General features: G+C 32.6%; 1 protein-coding gene across 1 annotated transcript in view; it reads right to left on the bottom strand.

The window, feature by feature from the left end:
• The window catches only part of LOC123551089 (zwei Ig domain protein zig-8-like), a 242,932-nt gene that overhangs the window by 174,444 nt on the left and 41,690 nt on the right, over positions 1–26,798 (bottom strand). The window contains exon 2 of the mRNA XM_045339777.2: positions 10,943–11,043. Within this exon, the coding sequence (XP_045195712.1) occupies positions 10,943–11,012 (70 nt within the window). The 5' untranslated portion in view covers positions 11,013–11,043. The remainder of the gene's footprint in view (positions 1–10,942; positions 11,044–26,798) is intronic.

Below are 26,798 nucleotides of genomic sequence, written 5' to 3' on the forward strand. Positions count from 1 at the left end.
TTGGCCGTTGGTTCTCTATAACTATTTTGTTGTTCAAGAAGCGTTCGAGGCACTCTGATTCAAATCTGTTATGCATGAACCGATCGAAGATTGCATCAGGCAATTTGTACTACCTGGGCGTCCATCCGTGCCTTAATGAATGGACTACTGAGGATTTCCTGGAAAATTGGCGTATGAATAAATTAATTATCCGTGAGAAAAATACACTTAAGATCCAAATTAACATTTTAAAGTCAGTCACAGACGACAATAAAGTTGTTTTTGTTAAAGGTTTTCTTGTATCAGTTCAAAAAGAAGATGTGCTACAAACTGCTTTGAAACGTCATTCTTCTAGACTGGTACCAAAATTATCAAATAGAATATATAACAGTTTTGAAAGTTGTTATTCAATCTCTTTTAAATTGGCATGGTATCATGCGTTTAATAACATTTAAAAGACTTTTAACAAGAATTTGTAAAATTATTATGTTTTCAGCATAACGCTTTAAATAGTTAACTAGAATCGGTCTAGTTTTGTATTTGTATAGCAGGATTATTAGTCATTTAGCTTTCATTTGACACCAACGTATCTTTGTTTCAGACTTTTCTAAAAACCAACCATTGTAAATGAATAAACATGATGATATCAGAAAGTTGAGTACCAGTTACTTACAGCATTGTTATTGATCATTCTGTGGAAATCATTGCCGTTTCCTAATGTATTTGCCAAGTCATCTCGCAAAATAAGACATTAATTTATGTATTTACATCTCGTAAGATCACAATAAAAGCCAAAAACAATAAATTGAAGACGCTGACTGATGCATTCTGTCCCAGCAGTGCCAAGTATATAGCATCGAAGCAACAATATTGTATTATATTGACGAAGGTACAAGGTACATATATGATCTACCCAAACAAGTCACGTTTCATCTAAGCGTAGTTAGTTGATTTTTTTTTATATCAAGAAGTAAGTTTAAGTCTTTTAGTAATTATATATATATATATATATATATATATATATATATATATATATATATATATATATATATATATATAGCAAGTATGCAAACAACTGATACTAGTTGATTTTAATACGTCATACGACTATTTGTGACATAACAGGTAATACGAAAGGTTTGAAAGCATAGGCCAGGTCAGGTCATCCAACCTATTCTATTGACAAGCAGATATGCTCGACAGGTTTGACAAGGAATCGGGATTTATAGTTTTTCAGCTTTGACTTTCTTGACAGATGGGCATGGTCTGACATGTAAATAAGCTGGAGAGGTCGATAAGGTTGACATGTATACAGAGCTTACATTTCGACGCGGTTGACAAGCAGACATGGTCGGCACGTTGACAGATAGAAAGGATCGGCAGAGCCAACTGGTTGGTTGGGTATATGAATAACATAAGTAAAGTTATTAACGTTTTAACGTCAAACATGAACTGATTTGCATCAGACCTCGAAATTAAAGTAAGTTTAATGATTTGCTGTAGGAAATGACCTCACTGTAATCAAAAATCAACAGCATATGCCGATGAGCTGATGTAACATTATTTGCTAAATGATATATTCATTACACAGCAGATTAACCAAAAGAGTTTGAGGCTAAAGAGTGGATACCATTAGCATTAAAACAACAACCATCCTAATAAGGCTGTTGTTGTGAACAGCAACAAATCGGATAATAGAGACTGTAAAATTAATGCTATCTCTCACTGATACCTGAAAAAAGTGCGATAGGCTTCAACCTCGTATCATTTTTCTAAAATTAGTTTGTTTAGTTTTGCACATTGTTGTCAACTTTCAGACTAATCCATTTTTGATCCGCGGGCGTATAGCGCCGTATGTACACATCTGTAGATGACTTTGAATTGTATCTTGGTACTTGTAATATGTGCGAAATGCTGAGTATTGCACACAACCAGGCCAGAATGCATGAACGGTAACATTAACTGTTCACTTCCGTCCATGAATAGGGTCAGTCAAACCGAGTCTACAAAATTTATAATTGTGACGCGCTGTCCGGCCTCTGGATTTTCCATTTTTCTTTTCAGTGTAGACGAATGTATTAACCTTTTCTGACTAATACGTAAGAAAGTAGGAGGCAGAGTGGCGTTGAATTAACCACTTAAACCACTGAATTGACAACGATTTAAAAGGTTTTTTTAAAATACAAAAATGTCCATCCTAAAAATATTGAATTTGTCACTCTAGATGTAAGATGTTTGTACTGTTCGAGGCTAATACGCAACAAACAATGGTTGGCTAATGATCGAGGAAGAGTATTGTAAAAGTAAGCAACAGTTTCCCTAAATAATTCAAGTGGGACTTTGGTGAAACTATCCACTAAATGGGATACAAAACACATGATAGAACTAAACAGTTAAATGGAAAATTATCGTACGTGACGACGTAATTCGTGATAAGTAGGGTTGAAAATCTCGTAATGCTGGACATTTAGATACCGTACAAAGAGCATTCGCTTCGGTTTGGAACGTTTCTTGTCCTTACAACAGGAAAGTCAGTAGATCGTCTGACCTTAATCATTAACTTTATTTTTACCTGGCTGCTACAGCAACGTTCAAAACTCTTTTACGTGTATTTCGTATTAGTTCCACTAAACAAACCTGTATAAAGTTCTAGGAGGTATTTCAAGGCTTTCTTGTTTGTTTTGTCTTCTTTATGCATTTCAAAAGAAGTGTTAAGCGAAACTCTAGCAATGATTTTTTTCAATAATGAAAACTAATCTGGAAATGGAAGAAGTCAATACAAAAATGACATGATTTATTGCTTGTTATTGTACAGAACAACAAAAAATCAGATATTTAAATTCGTTCCGCACAACGCCGTTCATTCAAAAGATGAGACATCCAATGGCAGAAAAGATAGTCAGAGATGTTGAAGTGATGATAAGTCTTAACTCTCTTTTTCATAAATGTAGAGTTCGTCTATCTCAAAGTGCTAAAGGTTTTCCCTATAACTGACTGCAAATGCGAAGTTTTCTGAATAATAGATAATAACATAATTTAAGTTATATCAAGTTTCTCAACTTCTTCCGATTGCCACAGGTATCTACATTAATTTAATTTGGAAGACCCTTAGAAGGTTTTCATGGGTTAATCGGTTTGGTAAAGACAAAATGTTAATTTCTAATGCATATTTATAGATTAATTATGTTGATCATCATTTCCGTGTAGACCCGAGTTCTTTCATTTGAGCTTTTGATTCCTTTTCAATGTTGTATTTCTGAAGGTGTTTTTGTTACTTCATAACAGTATTTATATGACTTCATTAAATTGCTTAACCTTGGGAAAGAACTTAGCACGCATTTGTTACCATCGTCATATGGGTTTCATATAGCGCAATGTGAAATTGTGAAGTTCTTTCAGAACTATATTTTATCTCATCTGGCAATCGGCTTAGCATTAGTTTGCATTTCCTGGATAAAATTTTGCAAGCGCCGAGGTGCAGCTACTTTGCGAGTTTCGCAAGTCGTTTACCAAAATCGCAGCCAAAGACAAGTAACTTTGCAAAGTTTGCATTTTGTTATCTTTCACATATCAGGCATTTGTTTTTGTATGTACGTCGTTACTGACAGCAAATATTAAAATAGACATTGGGGTTTCATTTACTACAGGATTTGATGTAGGCAATGAAAAGTAAAATATTCTCTTCAGCCTTCTTAAATCAATCTACACCTACAATCACTTTTTTTCTGTAGAACGCACATAGAGGAATTTTCTGTCATAGAAAGTGTAGGGAAGGTTTTCTGGAAGTGCTTCAACCCAAATGTGATTGGGAGTAGCAGTCATGTAGGTCCTATAAAGACCTTTGTATTATAGATAGCAGGAAACTACATTTGTAACCGTCAAAACCAAATAGAAAAAGTGGAAACTCCACAGATCGCTCAACACGACAAAAACGAAAATATTGCAGGCTTGGTTTGATTGAGCCTGTTCATGGACGATAGTGGAAATGCACGTTACCGTCCACGCCCTCTAGCCCCGGGTTGAGCAGAACTCAACATTTACACATGCTAAAAGTACAAAAAGAAATTTAGAGACATCCGCAGATGTATTCATACGGCGGTAAACATGGAACGAACCTTCAATGATACACGTGTTGTGGCGTGTAATTCCATGAAAAGCGGCGTATGGTCCCCAGATAAAAGAATGGGTTTGCCCCAAACGAGAAAACAATGGGCAGAACTAAACAAACTGGAATTTAGAAGGGGGATCTGAGGTTATGGAGCCTGCATATCACAAGAACTGTCAAAAGACAAAATAAAAAAGCAGGCACCATATCCTGATAACCATACTATTAGGCGTTTTAATGTAAAATGAGAAAAACAAAACAAAACATAGAGATGTGCAATCACCCTAAATTTGATTAATTTTACAAATAAATCTATTAAAACTTCCAAACGACCATTTCATTGTGTGGGATATATGTTTCCGTAGAAAGGGAAACAATATTGCGTTACTCAGGGCTTCGATGCAAACACTGACAGTGATGAAATCAGTTAAAATCTCCACAAGGGATTGCAGCGGAAACAACAAGCGTAAGTGTGAAACTATCATGAAAACAAAACGGGAATTCCTACATTTAATTAAATGTACACACGCGAAAACTGACTGACCAGTAAAGAGCAGATACAAACAAACATGAAAAGAGAATACATTTTGAAAGGATAGGGGGTTATTTTATTAAGTTAAAAAATGTGTTGTTCTTATGTATACTGTAGTTTGCTAAATACCTTCCTTTACATGACACCATTATAATAATATGTTGTTTATTGTGCATAACGATGAACCTGTACAAGTTTGTAATAAAATTATGTTATGTTCTGTTCTGTATTACATTTTTGAAAATAACACATCATTACGACATATTCTTATTCTTGTTATCATTTTTCAACAGGAGATGCATAACAAAGTTATACCAGAAAACAAAGTATATGATCGTGTCTTCAACATCAAATACGATGTTTTCATAACCTACAACAGCTATTATTTTAGGCAGAACAACTTTAATACTTGTAAATTTTCCTTGATCAATTCGTTGATCAATATGCGGATTTTAAAAGCAGAGGTAAAATTCTGTCTTAAAATATGCCGAAGAAGTTAGATTACTATAACTCGCCATGCAGTTGTTTACTGAATATTTATGGGGTCATTTTTTTCGCAAATCTTATTCGTCACACCTCTGTTCTTCTGGACCATATTCTTCACGTTAGGAATAGAATGGGAGTGGCAAAAATAATGACTCTACATTATCTTGTTTGAGTCTGATAATGATCAAGTGTAACAGCTTCGAATTGTGTCCAACCGACAATCATGGTAAGCAAGAATTTTGCTCGTTCGTTGGAAGTGGTTCTTGTAAATTGCACAAGAGCGTTTTCTGAATCGATAGTGGTTGTATCTGTATATTTGTCTTTATTGTTGTTTTGCTCTATTCAGCATTTAAAAAGTGGCTTTAAAATGTTTTTCTAAAGACATAGTTTTCAAATTCGACTATATGTATATTATTTCAAAACCTCGCAGATGTTCGTGAATGGAAAACATGGGAAAACAAATTATTTGCATTCTGTTTATACAGAGGCTTGGTGTGTGTACAGGAGGATGTGGGTTAGTCCAGAGCTTTTCAAAATTTTAGAGTATTTCATCAAGTCTGTATTCTGAAATTCATGTCTATTACATCAATTTTGAGCCGAGACCCATGCAAGTCAATAATATTAAAAAATAAGCTATATCAACGGAAAAAATAGGTCACTGGCTATTATAATTATATTGTCATTCATTTCAAAATATTATTATATGTCTAGCAATTGTTCCTATAAGAGGTTTTATTAAAACATTGATTTTATTTTGCAAACAATTAATATATAGCTGTAAAGCAAAGGTGTGGAAATCTATAGGTCGATAACCTTTTCTAAGTGAAAGTACTCATAACGTGTTAAAATTATTAATCACTACAAATTTGATGCACCTGAATGTTTGCTTAGCCCAATTCTGCATGAAAATATTTTTTTGCCGCTCACATTATAGGCGTATGCAAATGTGGTTTGGAATGAATAAGCCCAATTCAATACTGCCGGCTAGACAAGCTTTGTCCAGTTAAATAAGCTTTACTTTGTCAGAGGCTTGCATCACACGTGGAATTAGTCTTCTACTGATGCATTATTTAGAGACCGTACCATAGCTCTTCGCATACTTTGATTTTTCAAACTAAAGTGATTTTTACAAGTGCACCGGTTACGATGAAAATGTAAACAACGGACTCTGTCTATGAAACTTTGAAATGAATGAATGACAGTCGATCTCAGTCATAATACTGATTGACAGTGAATGCTAATGACTCCATGTGTTGCAGAAAGGTATTTAGTTTGTAACTGTAATTTCCCATCAATTGAAATCCTCTCAAAACTGGTAAAATAATTACTTATATTTGGACAAATCTCATCGTCTTTGCCGTTCGGCAGCTGCAAAAAGGGCAAATATAAAAGATTCAGTGTAAGTAATATTTCACTGGTACTGCCAGTTAGTAAGTCCACACTCTGAACAACACGTCAGAGAAATTTGGGCAGATTAGACCAATTATGACGTTGGCAGCATTAGATTATATTTTTTCTTTACACAAAAATTGCCGTTAGGTAACAAAGCGAATACGCCGATAATCCGGAGTTCACGCGATTATTGTTCCAGTTCACGCAATGTAATCCAGCAATTAAACTGCATAGCTATTAGCTACTGCTGTTATAGGGAAGTGGTAGAGTGTCTGCCTTAGGGGTGAGAGGTCCTGGGTTCGAGTCCCAGTTAGAGCCTTTAACTATTTAGATTCTGCTAAAGCATAGTTTTGCTGTTAATAGACTGTTCCAGATGTTCTAAATTTTTAGCACACAGTATCATGGATCAGTATTTAGTAATCCAGATCAAAGTTGAACGTTAAATCAAATGCACCCAATTAGAAAATATTGACTATATTATGTCTCTTTGATGTTTATGCTCTCCATGTTCAAGAAGAGTTACGTTTCCTTGATCACAAAATTTTCGTTATCATGAAAATATTAAATGCTCATAACTCCGCACTTCTGGTTAAAATATTGTCTATATTTCTGTTTTTGAGAAATATATGGACATTTCTCTTCATTTCAAAGCTTTTAACTCTAAACCTATGATTTGAAAAACTTAGGTACTATCTCTACATTATTCATTATGAAGAAACTTCTGACCACCGGCAAAGAGATAGTACACATAAGTGAAATATTATGCAGGAATCTTACAACATCTTAAAGCAATGTTTATTTCGACAGCTTTCTTAACACACTTTCTTGGCAAAAACAATGAATAATTGGTTCTGCATACCGTCCAGACTTCGAGATGAGTATTTTATTTAGGCAGCCTAATGTGTATTCTATGCTAGTGTCAAATACAGACACATCAATGTTTTTAAAGAATATCTTCTCCATTATTTGAATATAAAATTAGGCATTGTAGTATGAGACAATACGATTGACCGCCTAAATGTGATCTCTTAATGGAATGATCTCTTAACAGATTTTGGTAATTTCAGAATTGCACATTGTATGCTTAGCTTCTTATTTGCCTTGCACATGCAAGGGTTTGTTCACTATATACGTTAGACTGCCGATACAACTGTTTCCCTATAATGTGCAGTTTAGTATAGCTGGCATCGTTATAACCAGTTTCATGCCGGTTTGTAACTGTAATATATCGGTATTGTTCAAGTGATTTTATATTAACCTTGTTGTTTGTCCAAGGTTGTCGTAATAGTCCAAGGCCGAAGGCAATAGCTAGGCAATTATAAAATCAAATAACTTGAGTAATTACGAAACTATTATTCACCTTTTGAATACTGGTAACAACACCATAAGAATTAAGCCAGGTATGCACATTCGCGTCCCCTTTCCCCGTTTGAGCAGAACTCAACATTTGCATATGTATTAAAATAGTTAAAGAGACATCCGCAGATCTGTTCATACGACGGTGTATAAGGAACCTTCAAAGATGCACAGAGAGCAATTCTATGAAAAGCGGCATATAGTTCCAAAATAATATACTGGGCTTGCCCTAAACAAGAAACAATGAGCAAAACTAAACAAAACAGAATATAGAGAGGGGTCTGAAGATAAGGAGCCTGCATTTCACAGAAACTACCAATAGACAAAATTAAAAAGCAGGCACCATACCAAGTCATACGACATGCATATACAATATCCTTAAGCCATACCCTTGTACTCGAAGTATTCAGATGAGTATCAAGATAAAGTTTTCATTTTCTCCTGACATCAAAAGGCTTCTTATAAATTTATATCATAGAGCTAAACAATTACAATTACACAGTGTATAATGAATACTGCTGTTTCGTGCAGAATGTGCAGACAGAGCTAATGTCTGATTGTACTAATTCCTTCGGGTTGATGTAGCGTAACAGACGACATGCTATTTTGATACAGGTTATCATTTACTTCAAACTAATCAATATGTCGAGCTACCATTTCGGAATGTGCTCAGTCTTATGCTAAACAAAGCAATAATGGGGAATTATACAGCGATGGTTCAAGTAGTGCTGACAAAATGTGTGTATAATGAATGATTTGAGAACATCGTCTTACACTGCAAACATTCAAGAAAATAACACATCTCTTTCTTAATTTTCGTATCATCGGCTTGATAATAACAAAAACTACATTGCAAAGACGCAGTCTCTGAAAACAACAGCAGTGTATGTATATATATTTTCCCTGTATTTATATCCGTGCATAATCCCTTAGACAAAAGTAAAATAAATACACAATGAGGATCAAACAAACATATAAAGGAACATAGTCAGTTACCGCCTAGGAATGGGCAATAACATGAACAGCCTGGAAACGTACTGTTTTTGTATATATTACTTATTCTGAGATAAATTTTATAAACTCAATATACACTTATTTTCCTCTAACTTAACTTTCTTCTATGTACACGTTTTATGTTAACTTAATGGTTTTCGTAATGAACTTAACAATACTGAAACCTAGACGTGAAGTCCTTCTACTGAACAATATTAGTATATTAATCACATTACTTACTTTTCAAACTAAAGTTGTATATTTATGGTGTAATTAATATAGACAAAAATATATCAACCATTACAACTTGTATCATTTCAAAATGAATTACTAAACGCCATATTTCCAATGGGAGATCAATAATTAAGGATGCGAATAAATTTTCTTGTATTTTTAGGGGAAAACGATATCATAAATCAAACCATATCTCATATTTTCATTTGTAATTCATATGCAATTAGCTTTAAAGCTATAATTGCAAGGGTCTTAAACTGATACTTGCGTCGTTAATAGCTTCCCATATCTGCTATTATTCAATTAAGATAGTAAAAATATGGCATTATGAAGACAAATATTCTGCAGAAATAGGCGTGCTATGTTTTGCATAAAACATTGACAAACACGTAACAAAAGCAAGATGGAAATGACCGAAATGTGATGATAAAAACTTCTATCTTTTGATGTTTTTAATGCAGCATTATAAAAGTGTTACAGTAAAGTCAATTCCTCTTCCAAATCGCCAGGGTAGCAGATGAACGCCAAGATATGTCGGGAAAAGTTCAGTTAGGAATGATAGATGCCATATTCAGTAAGTCCATTTTCTAGTTAAGACCTTATAATTTGTGACAATTTTGCTTCATATTATAACTTAATACTTATTTACGTATTTCCTTATGCGTATTCCTATCTCAACATATGGTATTACGGAGACAAAACGAACCTGCTAACAAGGTATAAAGAAACTGATACCGTAGAAAGGACAGCATGTAGCCAGTATAATGCTATCCTTACAATAATAGAATTGTTGCGGACTGATCGGTATATCTTATAATAAAGCAGTAATAGCTTTGACATCCTTGTCGTTCTAAATGTTGACGCATCTTGTGATGGACAGAATGTCAACAACAAAGAATTGAATAATATATAATACTTTCAACTGTATAAACTATATGTCAACATGTGCGTAAAGTTTTGATTAACAATGGTGTATAACGTTTGACATACCGAAGGATGTGTTCTAGTGAGAACAGTTTTTTTACTAGAAGACCCATGTGACGTGAAGTAATGACGATGAACTGTTTGAGGTATACATATAATTTTAGACGCTAATGTCGCAGAACAACTATTCTAATATAATATGTTATATTTCACTCAACCTTGGTACCTTTTGTGTCCTTCCTTACTGACCAGAAGAACTTATATCTGCGTACTTTGTGCTCAGGTGTGTGTGTGTGTGTGTGTGTGTGTGTGTGTGTGTGTGTGTGAAATGGTGGCCAGAAACATGTCTCTCTAGTTTTCCGTTGCATTTTATCCGAGTCAGCTAAATAACGGACACTGAATGGTTTTCTTTAATCCTGTTCCAAATATTCGATGGAACACAGCTGGATATAGTACCCCTAGATACCGATAAAGTCGTGAAAAGACGCATCTAGTTAATTATTGTAGAACATTTTCCGGGGGAAATTGATTGCGTTGTTGCAAGGAAATAAACAATAAAACATTGTGGAATGTCTGAAATATTTATGCACAAAGTGGGACGTTAATCACATACTGAATTTGAATTAAAACGGTATTTCAGCTGACATCGGTTTATCAAAAGGCTGTTGCTGAAACCATTTGAAATGTAAAGGCAAAGCGAAGAAATGGTATACTTTTATCAATGCTTTTGAAATTTTCAAAAAGAAATGCACTATTTCATTTACATTTCAGTTGACGAGTAGCTATTTCTGAATAACATCACTGTATAAAAAGTTACATTTTGAAAATGTATTTATTCCAAAACTAATAGGAATTCTTCGTCTTCCATATCGACACTATAAATATAGCCACAATACAGCATTGACTATGAAGTACAACTTTACACGTACAACATCACTTACCTAGAACATTTGTAACGATGACACTTAAGATAACACATTGCAAAAGGTTGTTATTCCGTTTTGATGTCATCTTTATGGAATGAACCTAACATTTCCATTATCTGAAAACAAAATCATGTGTTAATGTCTTTGATATATTTTAAACAGGACACATAAAATCAACTGCAAATATATCTGTTATGTATAGTTTATGTACGTCTGGAAACACGGTTTTTTAACACTAGATAATTATGAAGAACCAGAGTAACAAAGTATATTCTATGTAAAGACTTTCTTTCTTTGGATAAATGAAGACATAGAAATGAAATCAATACGATATACAAAAATAAACATGAACTACGCTAAATATAGGATCCTTTGGAATCATAGAACACAAGTTATCAAATTGGAGCAGACTATGTTTAACTGACACTTCTCAGGTAATTGTTTACACCATATAGAAATTTACTGCATCAATGTACAATACATACTAATTTTAAAACAGTCTCACTGCTATATAAAGGGGTAAGGATGAAGGAAATGTCTTTTTGGTGTAACAAAGATTACTAGTATTAAGTTACAACTTATAAAATTCACTACCGTTTCACTTACAACATGGATCATCAGGGTCATTAACAACCTTGTTGAGACAACGACGTTATGAATTATAATAAAGTCGCTTACGTAAATAATAAAACGCTTAACCTGCCGCTTGTGTCATCGAAATAACAAAAAGTTAATTTCAGCATTACTTAGTTTGGCTTTAATGAAATATTCACCGTTGAACCGTTTGGAATGTATACATGTTGAATGGTAGCGGTTTAACGCCCGGTGGTGGCGAGTTTTTTGGTTTTTTTTTTTTTTTTTTTTTGACATTATGGAGAGACAATCATGTAGTCAAAGTCAAGTGTTATGGGAAACTTAAAATCATGACAATCCCTACTCAGAACATTGGAATGTTTAGGTTAAAATTAAGTATGGCTGTGCTTGGTGTTCTCTGTGCTTCCGGAAAATCTATCCTTACCTTTTGTATGGGGCCTCCGTGGCCGAGTGGGTAAGGTCGCTGACTTCAAATTACTTTCCCCTCATGGATGGGGGTTCGAGCCTCACTCGGGGCGTTGCATTCTTCCTGTGAGGAAACCATCCAGCTGGCTTACGAAAGGTCGGTGGTTCTACCCAGGTGCCTGCTTGTGATGAAATATTGCATGGAGGGGCACCTGGGGTCTTCCTCCACAATTACTATTTTGTTTTTCCAATTTGCGTTATGTACGCTCTTAATAATAATCAAGCCGTTGATGCGCCTGAATTTAAAACTCATATTTTCGTAACGCGTCCTTGTAAAAGTCACAGAATGCATACCAAATTAAGTCTCCTTTATCGAAAACAAGAAATGTCTTTAAAAAACGAACGGCGTAGAAGTAATGAAAGAATAAAACAGAATGTACAGACAGAAAATATTTGAATATGCATATACGAACACATTATTCATTTGCAAATATTCCAACTAAGCAGCAATTTTAAATGATCAAGAGGTATCCTTTCAGTGATAGAAGGTCAAAATGATTTGACGTCCTGGGCTGATTCTGAAATAATTTCGTGTTGGGTCAGAATCCCCCATAAATAACTCACTAGCACAATATGTCGACCATCGTACAATTAGTTGGACTGGAAAAGGCTAAAGCAGTTGACATGAACATAAAATCCTAACTTTTAAATCACTAGTAGTGACCCCATAACTCTAATTACTTGATTAAGTTCTCAGTTAAAAAAACAAACTTAAAGCAAAAAATCAAACATTTGCAGATTGGGATACCTTCAATAAATGTTGAAATCTTTTTTATTTGGGTAAAGTAATAGGTAAATACTTACATAATATATGATGGAATAGCGCTTCTTAACTTTAATTTGCACATTGTTACTATTTACATAGTCATTATTTTCATGAAATTTAAAAATTTTCAGCTGACCTACTAGCCTCCATTGGTGTTGTTATTGTTTTTGTCTGCACTTGCCAGAGCGAGGCTCCAGTGGGGAAAGACCCCTGGTGTCAAATTATGTAGGGAATAACTCAGTTTCGTGAAATATTAACAACAAATTGTTAAATTTTCTGCTTTATTTTCACGAAGAACATGAATTTGCCGTGTGTGCGAAACCGCGAAGACTACAACCAGCCACAACGCGAGGTACACAACGGGCGAAGAAGTTTACTTTTGATTTCTCTAGCGGTGATAAATTACTAAAAACTTTAAATTAGAATATATCATTTTAGTTTAGGGTAACAAAACTTCTAGGTATTTCCATTTAATATGTGCCTTCTGATAATCAATGTCATTTAAGTCTTAATAAATGGTTTATCTTCTCAGCGCGCACCTGTACCGTGTCCCTATTACTACAGAATCTAGGTCAAAATCCATGTCATTCAGCTAACGCCGAAAAAAACCCACATGTGCCATTAGAAAAAGATATCCCCGTGACAGATAAAGTACTGCCTTTAGACATCTTACCACATATACTACAAAACACACACAACAGCAATTTATTTTAGACTGACAGAAATATCTTTGAAGATTTCATGATTGACTTACTTGAAATAAATGTCATTGATGTACAAACTGCAATTTAATTCATATTTTCGAAAATATTTATTTTCTGTTTAAAAATACAGGATTATAAGTAATTAAAACTCATGACATCGGATTAACTTTTAAAACCATTTACAGTAATTCCTGTAAATACTTTGTGTTTATCAATATTCTTACTCTTAAAGTCTACATATACAATGTTTAAAGTATATATATGTCATGTCCCTTCGAAAAAAACAAAGCTTACTTCTTAATACTTTTATCCATTTATAAAAGTAGACTATGAATTTTATGGCATTTAGTAAATTGTCATATTTGTGTAGGTTTATGAAATGGTTTGTTTCTGTGGTCTGCTCGAATACAAAGGCTGGCTTAGATCTCAGTATAAACTGTATGAAATGGCGTCTTTACCAAAGCAAGTAAAATAGCACTGAATATTGATCATAGTTACATAGGAGAACTATGGAACAATAAATCTGTATATATTGTAAGTAGAGAAAAATGGAAATATTTCATTTATAGTTCCGATCAACTAAGAACCGACTGATTAATTGTTCATCAATGCTCGAATATGTAATTACAATAAACTTCAAATATCAACTGGTACACATCCCCAACTTTGAGCGTGAAATATACGAGAACCGCAACTCTTGTCGGTATTGATTTTTTGCCTCGTGCGCCGTTGTAGTTGTTTCCCTTTACACTAAAATATCGATAAACCTGCTGTTTGGCATATATCATTTTTGAGCAACGCATCTTGGTTAAATAGAATTATTGAAGTATGCAAATTAGAGCAGAATATAACACATCTTTAAGCTACTGTAAATAATTGTATTTTATGGACTTTGCTAGATACCGACATTGTTCCATAAATAATTATATATTAAACAATAAGTAAAATGTACGATTTTACAGTAAAAATACTTGTTCATCATGCGTATGTAATGTGTATTTTCTGTCATGTATATGCTGGGTGAAGTTATAAGTGTAGTTGAATGCATGGACCGAAAATATAAAAATAAAAAATGCCACTTTTTAGTGGTAAAGGATATACATAAAACATCATACAAAACGATTCCTTTTCTTTCAATTCCCCTTTGAAAGCTTTTCCCCTTTTTGCTGTGAAGCATAATGTTGTAAAATTATGTTCTCGTGTTATTTTTTTTTAATCTAAATGTACCAAATACCAAAGATTTTATTCGCATAAAACATTATACAATGTTTATAGCAATACAAATACTATTCAAAGAGAGAAAATTTATCGCCCTGAAAATTTCGATTTTGACAATTACTGCATATTGACTGTAAGTGTTTTACGCGTGATGTTTTATGGACCTTTGCGAATACACCGGATGGAGACAAGATAAACACCCCAGGCTATGCTAATTACCCCCAAAATATGTCTGTAATAAAAATCATCAACTGAGACATAAAATAGAGATATTCTGCCATATATATCTTCTTATAGCTTAAACGATAAAACATATATTTATTTATTAAATTATTTATCGGCAAATTGATCATAGATGTACTTTTTTTTACTTATTATACTTTTTTTGCATAAAATTTTAGATGGATGTAAAAAATTGTAAAAGAAATTTAGGTGACTGTTTAGCAGTTTGTTTCAGAATAGTTTCGAACAGCTGGACAATACAACCTAAACTGAATTAAACACAATATAAATTTTGGCAATTTCTAGTGTCATGTGTGTTTTTAGATGCCTAGATCCACTACTATATAAGTTCAACATTTCACTTGAGTCATCTTTGTGCACATTTATATTATACAGACATTTGTTAAAAAAATCAAACACATTTCATAATTATCTAAAACACATACTATCTTACATTTTACAATTAACCTAAAATATCCATTTGCTTTTAAAAATTATTGTATTACAATAAAACTTCACAGTTTCACAATATTCGCAGTAAGACCATAAAACATTTGTGAAGAGGTGTCCATCACGATAATCCAATCTTAAACCCCCCGTCTTATCTGCTGCTTATCAGCGATTATGTAATAGTCGCTAATTGATGGGCAATTTTGCACAACAGGGGTCCCCATTGGACCATGAAGATCTGTGGAGTAGGAATTAATTTTCCTTTATGGAATGTATAATTATAATATAGTTATAAAAATGTCTTTGTTTTCATAAAAAATATATCATGAAAAAGGTCATATACCGGTGAAAGTGATTATTGTATTTGATAAATATATACCTGTTTCTTTTTTTTCCAATTTGAATAATAAGTTTCGTAAAGTGTACCTTTTTCATCTACTGAAATGCATGTACGGATAAATAAATCTAATTTTCATCACAGTTAATATGACCATCATTCATTAATTTGTAATTTATACTTTGACGTTCACGCAGTGATCAGTGAACGTAAAGAAGCCTTGATTGTATGTAATATTTTAGGCCCATATATAACAAAATTTTCGCGAAATGTTTCAGTTATTGAACAGTTTATTGTAATATCGTCAAAAATTATACCGGCAAACAGTTTGTAAAGCAATTATATAGAATCAATTCTAATTGCCTTTTTAATTTATTGCGGACTTTTTAAGACCAATTTTCCAATTAAAGATGTGACTTAAAGTTTGCCAATTCAAAAAAGTTTTACCTTTAATCATAATATATAAATAAATAAATAGATAAATAAAACGCTCGAACAGATATGCAACACATTGATATGCATTGCCTTGTGCCGTCGTACCGTCAAGTAAATATTTGTGAAAAGCGTGCTCAAGATTGCGATTACTTCATTTTCAAATTAAAATGGAAGCAATTTGCCATTATTCAATTTAAAAATAAAAAATACCCAGACAATGTTCAGACAATGGAGAATACTTCACGAGGTTATAAAATAATGTCGTTTTGATAGAAAATATTTTTATAGCCTTTTGAAACCTGACATAACCAATCTTTTCAAAATTTCTACATAGAAATACATACAAACCATAGTCATCAACTTCAAATAAAAATGGAAGCAATAAGTTTTTGTATCACATCGATAAAAAATAAATTGAAATAAAGGGCAAAAAATGAAGATTACTTCACGAGGTTATAAAAGTTTGTTAAATAACCATAAAAATACGTTTTTAATGTTTGAAATATATTTTCCTATACAAATCTATAGTAAAACTGTTAATCGATAAACGTTATCGGGTCCGCGATCCGTGTATATTCAAGGGAGACTACTTTTGCCGAAACTACTGGTAAATGTATTGGAATGTTGGCCATGTGTATTAGAATGAATTGTAACGGATAGATAATTGTTTAATGAAAGACAGAAATACTATCTTTGTTTTCTTTGTCAGTATACTGTTTTTAAAGATATCTGAAAGAGTATTTCTCATTACTGCAAGGTCAGGTGCACAAATTTCAGATTCAACATTTCCAGATATTCGATAAAACATAGTTAGATGCGACATCCCTTGATACATTCGAAGGTGTAAAAGAAAACATTTTATTAGGTATAATTGAACATTTTCTTTGGGAACATTCATCTTGGGTTGCGAGGAATCAAGATAAAGCTGAATGTTTAAGAATTCTATGTTCAACTTGTGAAGACAGCAGATTTCTATTATTTTCCTGATAATAGACGTCTCTCTTATAGCTCATACATGTGATACAAATGAAACGTCGTTAAAAACGAACAGTGATCACTGCCAACCATGTCCTCACTATTATATTTCTTTTTTCGCAGATTCGACACGGTATTTGTTCCATGTGCTCCTCCAGTATATTTCCATACTGGACAAAAAAAAATGCAACAAGTTTGAGTTGAATCTTCATGTTAAGGAGGTAGGTTACCTTTATATTTGTATGTGCGCATGTCCAACCGGAAGCTAACGTGACGATTAACGACGACGTTTACGACAAACTAAATGTGTTTGTATATTCATTCTTCTGAAAACAAATCATAGTTTATCTTGAAAGTACGTGATTCTGTGCATTTTCTTTATTCAAACTATTTTCAAAAAACCATTATTTGCTGAAATATTTTTATGAGTCATTTGCTTTGAATAATAATCAATATTTTGCTTCTTTCATGTAGTTATATTGAAATGTTATGCGGAATGTAAGAAAATGGATGATGGTAGCCAATGTTATTTGGAATATAGGTGGGTGAGAGGTTACTTGTTACGGCCACTTTCTAATAAAAAATCTAGCAGTTTGATTTGTAATACCTATTTTTCAGGTTCCGTTGAGAATTTGTTACTTATATACTAAAACTAAGATCTAAAATTGTTCAAATTTCAGTAGAAAATTTTGCTTTCTTGAACTGAATTGATGTTACCATGGAAACAAAGCCCGTGACCTATGTATCTAAATGTAAAATTCAAAAGCGTTGACACTAGTCTATTTAAGAAACATAGCTTCGGCTTTTTATTTTCATTTCAACAATATCCATGAGAATAATAGTAGCATACTGAACGATTTTTCCATGAACAATGCCAGACGAGGGGTACTGCTGTAAGTATTCTAAGCTTAGAAATTTATTTGAATAAATGCAGATAACACGAAATTATAACTTACGTTAGAAATAATATGTTTTAAAGCTACATCAACTAGAAAGAAAATCTTATTCAATATTATTTCGTAAGAAATTACGACAAAAAGCAAAATGTAAGCCATTTTAAACATCTCTGTTACCATGGTTACTTTAAACTTTAAGAAAAATAGGGTACCATGTATAGTGCTTGGTATTTTGCTAATATTTCCCAAAAATTCCATGTTGGTCATTAACAGAATGGCACTAAAGCCGTCGAAAACCCCTATTTTTATACATAGCTGTTTAAAAATGAGAGAAAATGCGTTACCATGGAAACACGAGCCCGCGACATATACATTTTAAGCTTATATTAGACAGCTGACGTGCATACTAGTAAAATTATAGATTATGCTGACTTCTACGGATATCAATGAAACTAAAATACACTGAAAAGTGTTAAATGTCCGTATATTCCTTCTTCTTTCAATATGAAATTACTTTGGAGGGTCATGTTCTTCAAACCTGGATAAAAATTGAACTTGACGGAACAGAGACAAACGAAACGGAGATTTTAGCAGTTAAAACTTCATATTACACGAAATAGATGCTGCTGTTCAACTAATTTGAATTTACCCTTGTAACAAGGTAACCTACCTCCTTAAGGTAGTTCAGCACGTTTGATAAACCGAAAGTTATGGCGTAACGTCATTTATCCGGAAAACGAAGCATAAAGCCTGAATTCGGCGTACGGAAATGAAAATCATTTTATGAATTAATGTCAACCCGTGTGTACTGTTACTATCTTTCTAAAGTTAGTTTATGATATTGGCACATCTGACACGTTAAATAATTAGAAATAATGTCTTAAAATTAGCTTGCAATGTGCAGTTTACTTTTAAATTAACCATGGTCAGATATCTCAAACATAATCACACGGACCTATACATTTCATTCCACCACATTATAGACCATTTGTTTATTTACGACTGTGAGAAGTTTCATTAAAATCTACATTGTAGAACAAATTGGTATTCGAGAAAATGTTATGAAAGTTATGATTTTCCCACAGACCTCCATTATGAAAATTTGCGTGAGGACAATTTTTTTTTCAAATCAGTCTAGCAAAAAACCAAACGGGTACATCTTCTACAAAATAAACGATAGTGTTTTTTTTAAAGGCTGGGAAAAACACGCATGCTGTTTTTTCTTTTAGTTACGTTCTGTGCTTTTATCGGCTAGGCTGTTATTATACACGTATTACATTAATAAAAATCAGCACGGGTTCATACAATAGATATATATTTGATGGATACATTACATCATAGTTTCTGATACAAATCAGGAAAAAAATTTCTACTGACTGAATACACGTACTACCTTTTGCCTTAAGTTTAATTTCTTTTCTTACATTGCCTGTCTTTTTTAATGCGACAAATGCTTGATGGTAATCATTAAATTTTCTTCCCATCATCTATGTTATTAACACATTAATCGTCTCTTTCGTTCGGCTAGGCATAATTAAAACAATTTGTTACCTTCTACTCAAAACATCTATGTAAACATATATACACATGCTGGTGTACCTAGTATTTTCGAAATAATGATCCAGACAATGATGCCTGTTAATAGATGATTACTTGACGTTTGTAACATCTTCATAGAATGTATGTATTAGCAATATTTTCATAATCTGAAAGAAATGAATTTTGAACACTTCAGAATCTATCAAAGTTATACGAAAATAATTGTAATTCAGACGTCTGATCCAAGGAAGTAGCATAAAGCAGACAGATAACCACACGAATCTCTAGCGCCGACTTATATGAAAAACCCTTTTATTATGCAATAACATGAAAGCATAAAAATAGTGAAACATGGTAAAAAAGACGAAAATCGGGATCGATCCCTCTATGGTAACATGCGATATACCGAATAAGATATTTACTATCGAATTAAAAACTGTGTCCTTCCGTTATGGGATAAGTGTCCCGATTGAAGCAGTGCCTAATAAGCGTCCACATAACTTGTCCGAACCGCACCGTCTTGCACATCAGTACAAATATGGATATATGGTATATATACACGTAGTGTGCACTTGTAAATAAAAGCTCATAGTGAGCACAGTTCATATAAATAAATATACCTCTCCGGAAATAGCGCCTACCCAAGAGGAGAAATTACCTGCAATTCAATACATTATGGACAGTGCTGTTTTTATTCCAAAATCTACCTTTAAGTTGATAGGGAACCGATCCTACGCTTACCGACGAAAATCGGGATCGATCCCTCTTTTGTAACATGCGATTATACCGAATAAGATATTTACTATCGAATTAAAAAATGTGTCCTTCCGTTATGGGATAAGTTGAAGTCGGATCGATTCCCGATGGAGGCAGGGCCTTATTTCATATTATTCAACTTTTGAACGAACGTAAGTTCATTCATTGGTCATCATATAACGTTTCATGTTAAATCCTCAATTAATGTAATTTATAATGCATCTGTATGCAAACAGAACAGTTGCTACTGTAACTAAAATCAAACAAAGAATTTCCACATATTATTTGAAAAGTCAACAGTAATTATGAAGTTCCTGATAAAATATAACAAGAGATTTTAACAGCCATGAACATCCTAAATGCGGGTGAAATTTATTATGTCCGAAGTGTTGTTTTATATCTTTTGAAGCGTTGCTTACTTGTTTACAACTAAACATGCAACAATGAAACCGTCAGACTGCGAGACAATTCAAAATTTAAAAAATAGTTGAGTAGAATTTAAAATATGTAAATTTGATAAGTAAGACTGCCACTAAAAACTGTCTATGAACGCTAATGAAAGGCATCAGTATATTTTAGGAATCAATTTGTCAGATTTGTATAAACCTCTTCGTCTAATAACACATTCGTGAAAATGTACATGTAGAACAATGTGTTCAATACACATTGTATCGAATTTGTACTTCTATCGTCAGATAGCTGATGGATGTTTTCATGATGGGGACTGTGTTTTATCTTCAATTTAGTACTTTTTATTTCAAGAATTTCTAAAGACCAATAAGTACTTGAGGAACTTTAATCGCTACAAAGTTCGAAAAATATCTTATATCTCAAAATCTTTACTGATCAGGCTGAAGAATATTTTTATACATAAAACGTAATACGATTAGCACTAACAGGCGATTTCGGAGTGAAATAATGATTTTATGCTGAATGATGCGTAAATTCTTGCACACCGTACTGGTGTTTCAGGTGATTTTACCCATGCCGGCAAAACCCCCATGCCAGATGAATCTCCTGCTGTTAATAACAACAAGCGATTCATGCATTGATTACATATTGTTTACGTAAAATACGAAAAAGATCAGCTACTTACGGTAAGAACAATGCGTTACGCTACAAACGATAAAACTAAACTGGAACTTTGTTATTGTTCCTGTCTGCGCGTCATGACGTCATTTCTGCTTACGTACGTTTATTTGTGAAATTAGGAGTGCTACAAGGAAAGTATTTCCATTTGCTTTATTTATTCTATTATTTGTAAAATACGATATGCAAGAAAAATAGTATGTCAAAATAAAACGCTTATATGTATATGATATGCAAGAAAATATACAGCAAGCTTGGCCTCGTTACCGCCCTATGCGCAGGTGCCCTCGGGATGGATAATACTATGCGATTCGTAAACACGCGACTGATATTATTATTCCCATTGTATGCATTTTAATGAACTATGGAACATAAAACAACATTTGCCACTTTATTATGTGGATGAAATAAAGTATTGTTTGATATTTGATATGGTCGTAAATTCTACGTTTACTAAAAGTTATTACAACATAAATAATGCAATGCAATAAAAATGAAAGTGTCATCATTTTGATACCGGCATCCTGTTACAATTATAAACACCAAAGGTTTCCGAATAATTGTTCAATTTCAGTTATCACTAGTCCATTAATTTTTGAAATGAATGATAAATCATTCTACTGAATAATGTTATGAAATATGTATGATTTCAATAAATTCAATTAACTTACTTATGAAAATAACATCAAATGTATTCGGTCTATATTTTCAAAATTGCTTTAAACTTACAGCAACACTTAAGCAAATCAATATAGGAGTCAAACATGTTTAATATGTAATGTTTGTCGTGTATCCCTAAAAACACAATTACATCCCCATAATAACTTTGTTATATATTAGTAATTGTCATCAGGCAATACAGTATTAAGGACGGTTGCGGCAGTTTTGTTTAAAAAAAACCCCCAATAATAGAATTTGTTCAAAACTTTGAACAGTGTCGTGTTAGAAACAGAATTATGAAAAAATAATCGAAGGTCACCATGCTTGCTCAGGAGGTATCTGTCCTTGAATATGCAAATTTGAAGAAAAATCCAGGTTTAAAGGCAGATAACTCCTAAACAAGAACGGTGATATATGATTGTTTTTGCATTTTTTCTGTTTCTTACATGAAACTGTGTTCATATACAAAGTTGTGAAAATTTTGTTATCATGGATATGGGACATGGTCTTAACCCATCTTTTAAGTCTAAGAGTGACTTGACTTTGAGCTACGACCTGTCATCCAGGAACGTCGTCTTACTTGTGTAACAGTTACATAATTAATTTGAAAATCCTCATGGATGACAAAAATGAACACACGCCATCAATGCAATCAATGTCAGTTGACCTGACCTATGCTAACGGGTTCAAGTTTCGTGAAATTACAGAAGTTATGAAAATCCATCTCGATGACAAAATAGGCGGACACGAAAATTGGACAGAAGACAGACCAACGACAGACTTCAAAATTTGGATAAATAGTCCTTCCAAACTGCAGCAGACTTTTTACTTGTTTTAAACTTATTACTAATACAATATGCAAATTTTTCTCATGGCTTACACTGACAATTATTTTTAGCTAACTTTAAAGGTTATTTTTGTACTCAATGATATATTGAAATGTAAAAAGTATATACAACAATGAGAAATTACAAAAATATATTAAGTTAGTTTATATACGAGTTACAACATAGGCATACTGCTGTTATACTCATCATTTCAATTATTTATTTTGAAAGTGTCTCTTAAATGCTTTACTCATTTTGAAGAATTTCTCTGACTGTTCATGAGTACAAACGTTGCTGAAAACAGCGTAGCACAAAACGCCACTGTCATCAAATGTAATTACAACATTTTAAGTTAGTGGATTTGTAATGACGCTCTGCAATATCCGTATAATTATGTGTTTGTAAACAATTCGACATTCTCTTGATGTAGCTATAGATACCGAAAAATATTGGCGAGTTTCGTTACAGGTTTACTACCTTAAACAAACTATAAGATGTTTCATTTATTGTTGTTTACAAGTAAGCGGGTAAATTTAAAATATTCACATCAATTTACAGAACAGAACAGAACAGAACAGAATCTGTATTAACTTGTACAACATGTACATCGTTAAATAACATATACATACAGTATATATACAAACACATACAATTGGTCACGACTTGATTAGATAAAATAACACATAATAATAATATTTAGAGCATGAACTGGTTACTAGAATAACATTACCTTTGAATTAACAAATTTCTACGATTGAATGGAAGTTTAATAAATTTACTTAGTTTGACAAGAGTATTTCTATCATTGCACTTTAACAATTCAATAAGCTTATACATACTTGGTCTATTATAGTAATATCGTTTAATATAACTGCGTCTTAGATCATCAAAGCATGGACATTTACAAAGAAAATGTAGTTCGTCGTCAATATCATTTAAATTGCAATACATACAAAGGCGTTCATTTCTAGGTATTCTATTTGCTCGATATCTGCCTGTTTGAATTCTTAATGAATGTGATGACACTCGCAGTCGAACAAGACAATTCCTAAGATCAGATGGTAGTTTATCAAGATAGTTTTCATAACCAAACGTGTCCTTAAAATGATCATATAAATGAAGTACAGAGCTAGAAGACTTACTATCACACCATTCTTGTAGAAAACAATCAATCAATCTTTGTTTAAAATTGTCTAAAAATAAAGTTTCAGTCACAAGTGATGGATTTTCAAATAGAAAATTAAATCCATAATCACATAACAACTTTTTAACACTGTACAACTTCAACTTTTTACACAACTTGAAAAAAGTTTTGTAGGGACCTCTCATTTACAATTACATTAACAAATATCACCTGAATTGTGTGCATGAGTGAAAAATATTGGTAGTAAAATGTTGCTCCAGTGTTGTTTGCATTATACAATCTCTAATAACGTCTTTCAGGTTAATTTTTGGTATGGTTTTAGTAACCTTATAATAAAGAGCATGTCATTCACTTTGTATCAGAATTTCTTCATTTGTTTTAGACGCTGGCTAGTCTTGGATTTTGAATTTACTAAATGGCAAAAGAACATTATAGTGTAAGCTCTTTCAAAGTGTTGAGGGTAGACAAAACTTACACTATACTTTATTGACTTTATTTAGCTGTGGAAAATTTTGATATAGACTATAATTGGGGAAATCCCAAAGTCAATGATAAAATGTCTATTCAAGCGCTATACATTTTGCTTCGGATAATTTAGGAAGGTCATTTCAAACATTTCTATTTTTTACAAGTAGAGGAGGAAAAACAAAAATATGTTTCGTAAACTGGTCACTTAGCTATCATTTCACAAAGATAAAAAATGTTAAGACGAATGTGATTTTTTAGGTACCAACTCTAAGTTATATAAATAGGAAGCAGAGATTGTTCCTTTGCCCGAAGTAGCTTTCTCGACTTTTTTCCCAAAGGCATTTCTTGGTTTGATATTTATATAATAAATTAAATGTTCTTTTAAAATCACTTACCATCGTAATAATTATGCATGCTTTTTCATGCCAAACATTTTACCTAAGATCAATTTTCAGCTCAAATATATTTTTGTCAGAAAATGAGACTTTCATAAAATTTTCATACTGTGCATTTTGATGCAGACAACGCCACAAATATCTAAAATAAGAAGTGCCTATTTTAAGTTTGAATTTGTTTAGTTTTAGTTCTGTTGCCTATATTAATATGCATTATGTTTATGTCTACAAATGTAGCAACACTACAAGTTAATGTTCAACGGTAACATAAACACGTTTAGTTAACTTAAAATAGAGAAAAGTGGAAACTTCACAGGTCGTTCAACTACAGTGCATTTTTCGTATGGAACAATAGTTAAACTGCTGTTAAATATAAAGCCTCTTTTCTCTACATTTACATTACAAAAAAATGATAAAGGGTAAATTGTTCTTTTCTCTTATAAATATATACAGCAAAAAACTGATATCTTCAATTCTAAATAAAGATTTATGTATTGTAGCTTTACCTTTGTTCGTTTATATATAGAAATGTTGCATTAATCATAGGTTCTTACTAGACTAATAGATATTTTGTATCATAAAAAACCTCCTACGAATACAGAAGAAATTCTATTTTTAGCCACCTTTTGGTGTCCAAACTGACCAGAATTAACAATGAGAACATCATGTCACATAGTTTTGACAATGAATCCAAAACTTATAAAGATATTTGAAAAACGTTAACGTTCCGATGAGTGTACTTCTCTTGAAATTCTTTAGAATTATGTTCACTCACTTCATCTTTTATGTTTATTCTGGAAGATAATTTATGTATATTCAGGAAAGAGTTACAGTTTTTGTGCTTTTCAGTTTATTCCATTTTTAGCTATCATTGTGTCGAGTAACAGAGCATTTCCTTCGTCGGCTTTAAAATTACAATTGTCTTGTCATAAACGTTGAAATACAGCTGTAAAACGTTTTATATACACAATAACAAAAAACGTTCTTTCTTTTCATGATTTACTGGGTAAAGTCATATCAAGTTCTGTTTATTGAGGACAAAAGTATTCCTTAAATAATTGAAAAGAAGTACAAAATGGCAGATGACGTTTATCATTATTCATTGCAGCTTTATTCTAGTGGTGTCTTTCAATTCCTCTCAATGACATGTATCACTGTACTAAGTTAAATCAAAATTTCATTCAGTAGAATAAATGTCTAAAACGTGAAAAAAATACAATTAGAAAGGGAGATATTTTTGTGTAAAACGCAGATATCGACCCTGTTATGCTGTCTTCCTTGTCACTCTGTTAATTTATATTGAATTCCCTTTATTTCAGTCAAAGTTATTCCTTGGTTTTAACTTCATGCTAAAACGACATAACTTTAACATTTTCAGAGCAAAGCAATGGTCATTCCCTTTTTATAAAACATAAAGTTTTTAGCATTGGTTCATATTCCATATTACTGATTTACGTTTCATACTACATACGCTACTTGGATTTACATGTACTATATTTTACAACTGTTTTTATGCACAATGTTGTGGTTGCATTGGTAAATGGTTGGAAAACTTTCTTTAATAAGTTTTTTTTCTTCAGTTAAACCAGAGCCAAAACAAGAAACGATTTCTTCTTCGCTCTGTGTTGCTCATGTTTTATACGAAAACAAATATTTAAAAACAATTTTTCGCTCGCTGCCTCAGTTTGTTTCTAAAACAAATCCGATACATGACAAATCAGTTTGCCGTGGTCTCAAGTGAATGAACTAGTTGTGGCAAATAGATCAAAATTAACTTGCCAACAGCAAATCCATATACCACAAGTCAATATAGTTGTCCAGATGACATGCTGCCTTCCATATAACTTTCATTCCTTTATTCCAAGGTCTCCAGGTCTAATGTTTTACAACAGTCGTTTCAAGTTATGTAAATGCAATTTAAAGACACATTC

The sequence above is a fragment of the Mercenaria mercenaria genome, chromosome 4 (assembly GCF_021730395.1).
Source record: "Mercenaria mercenaria strain notata chromosome 4, MADL_Memer_1, whole genome shotgun sequence".
Taxonomy (NCBI): domain Eukaryota; kingdom Metazoa; phylum Mollusca; class Bivalvia; order Venerida; family Veneridae; genus Mercenaria; species Mercenaria mercenaria.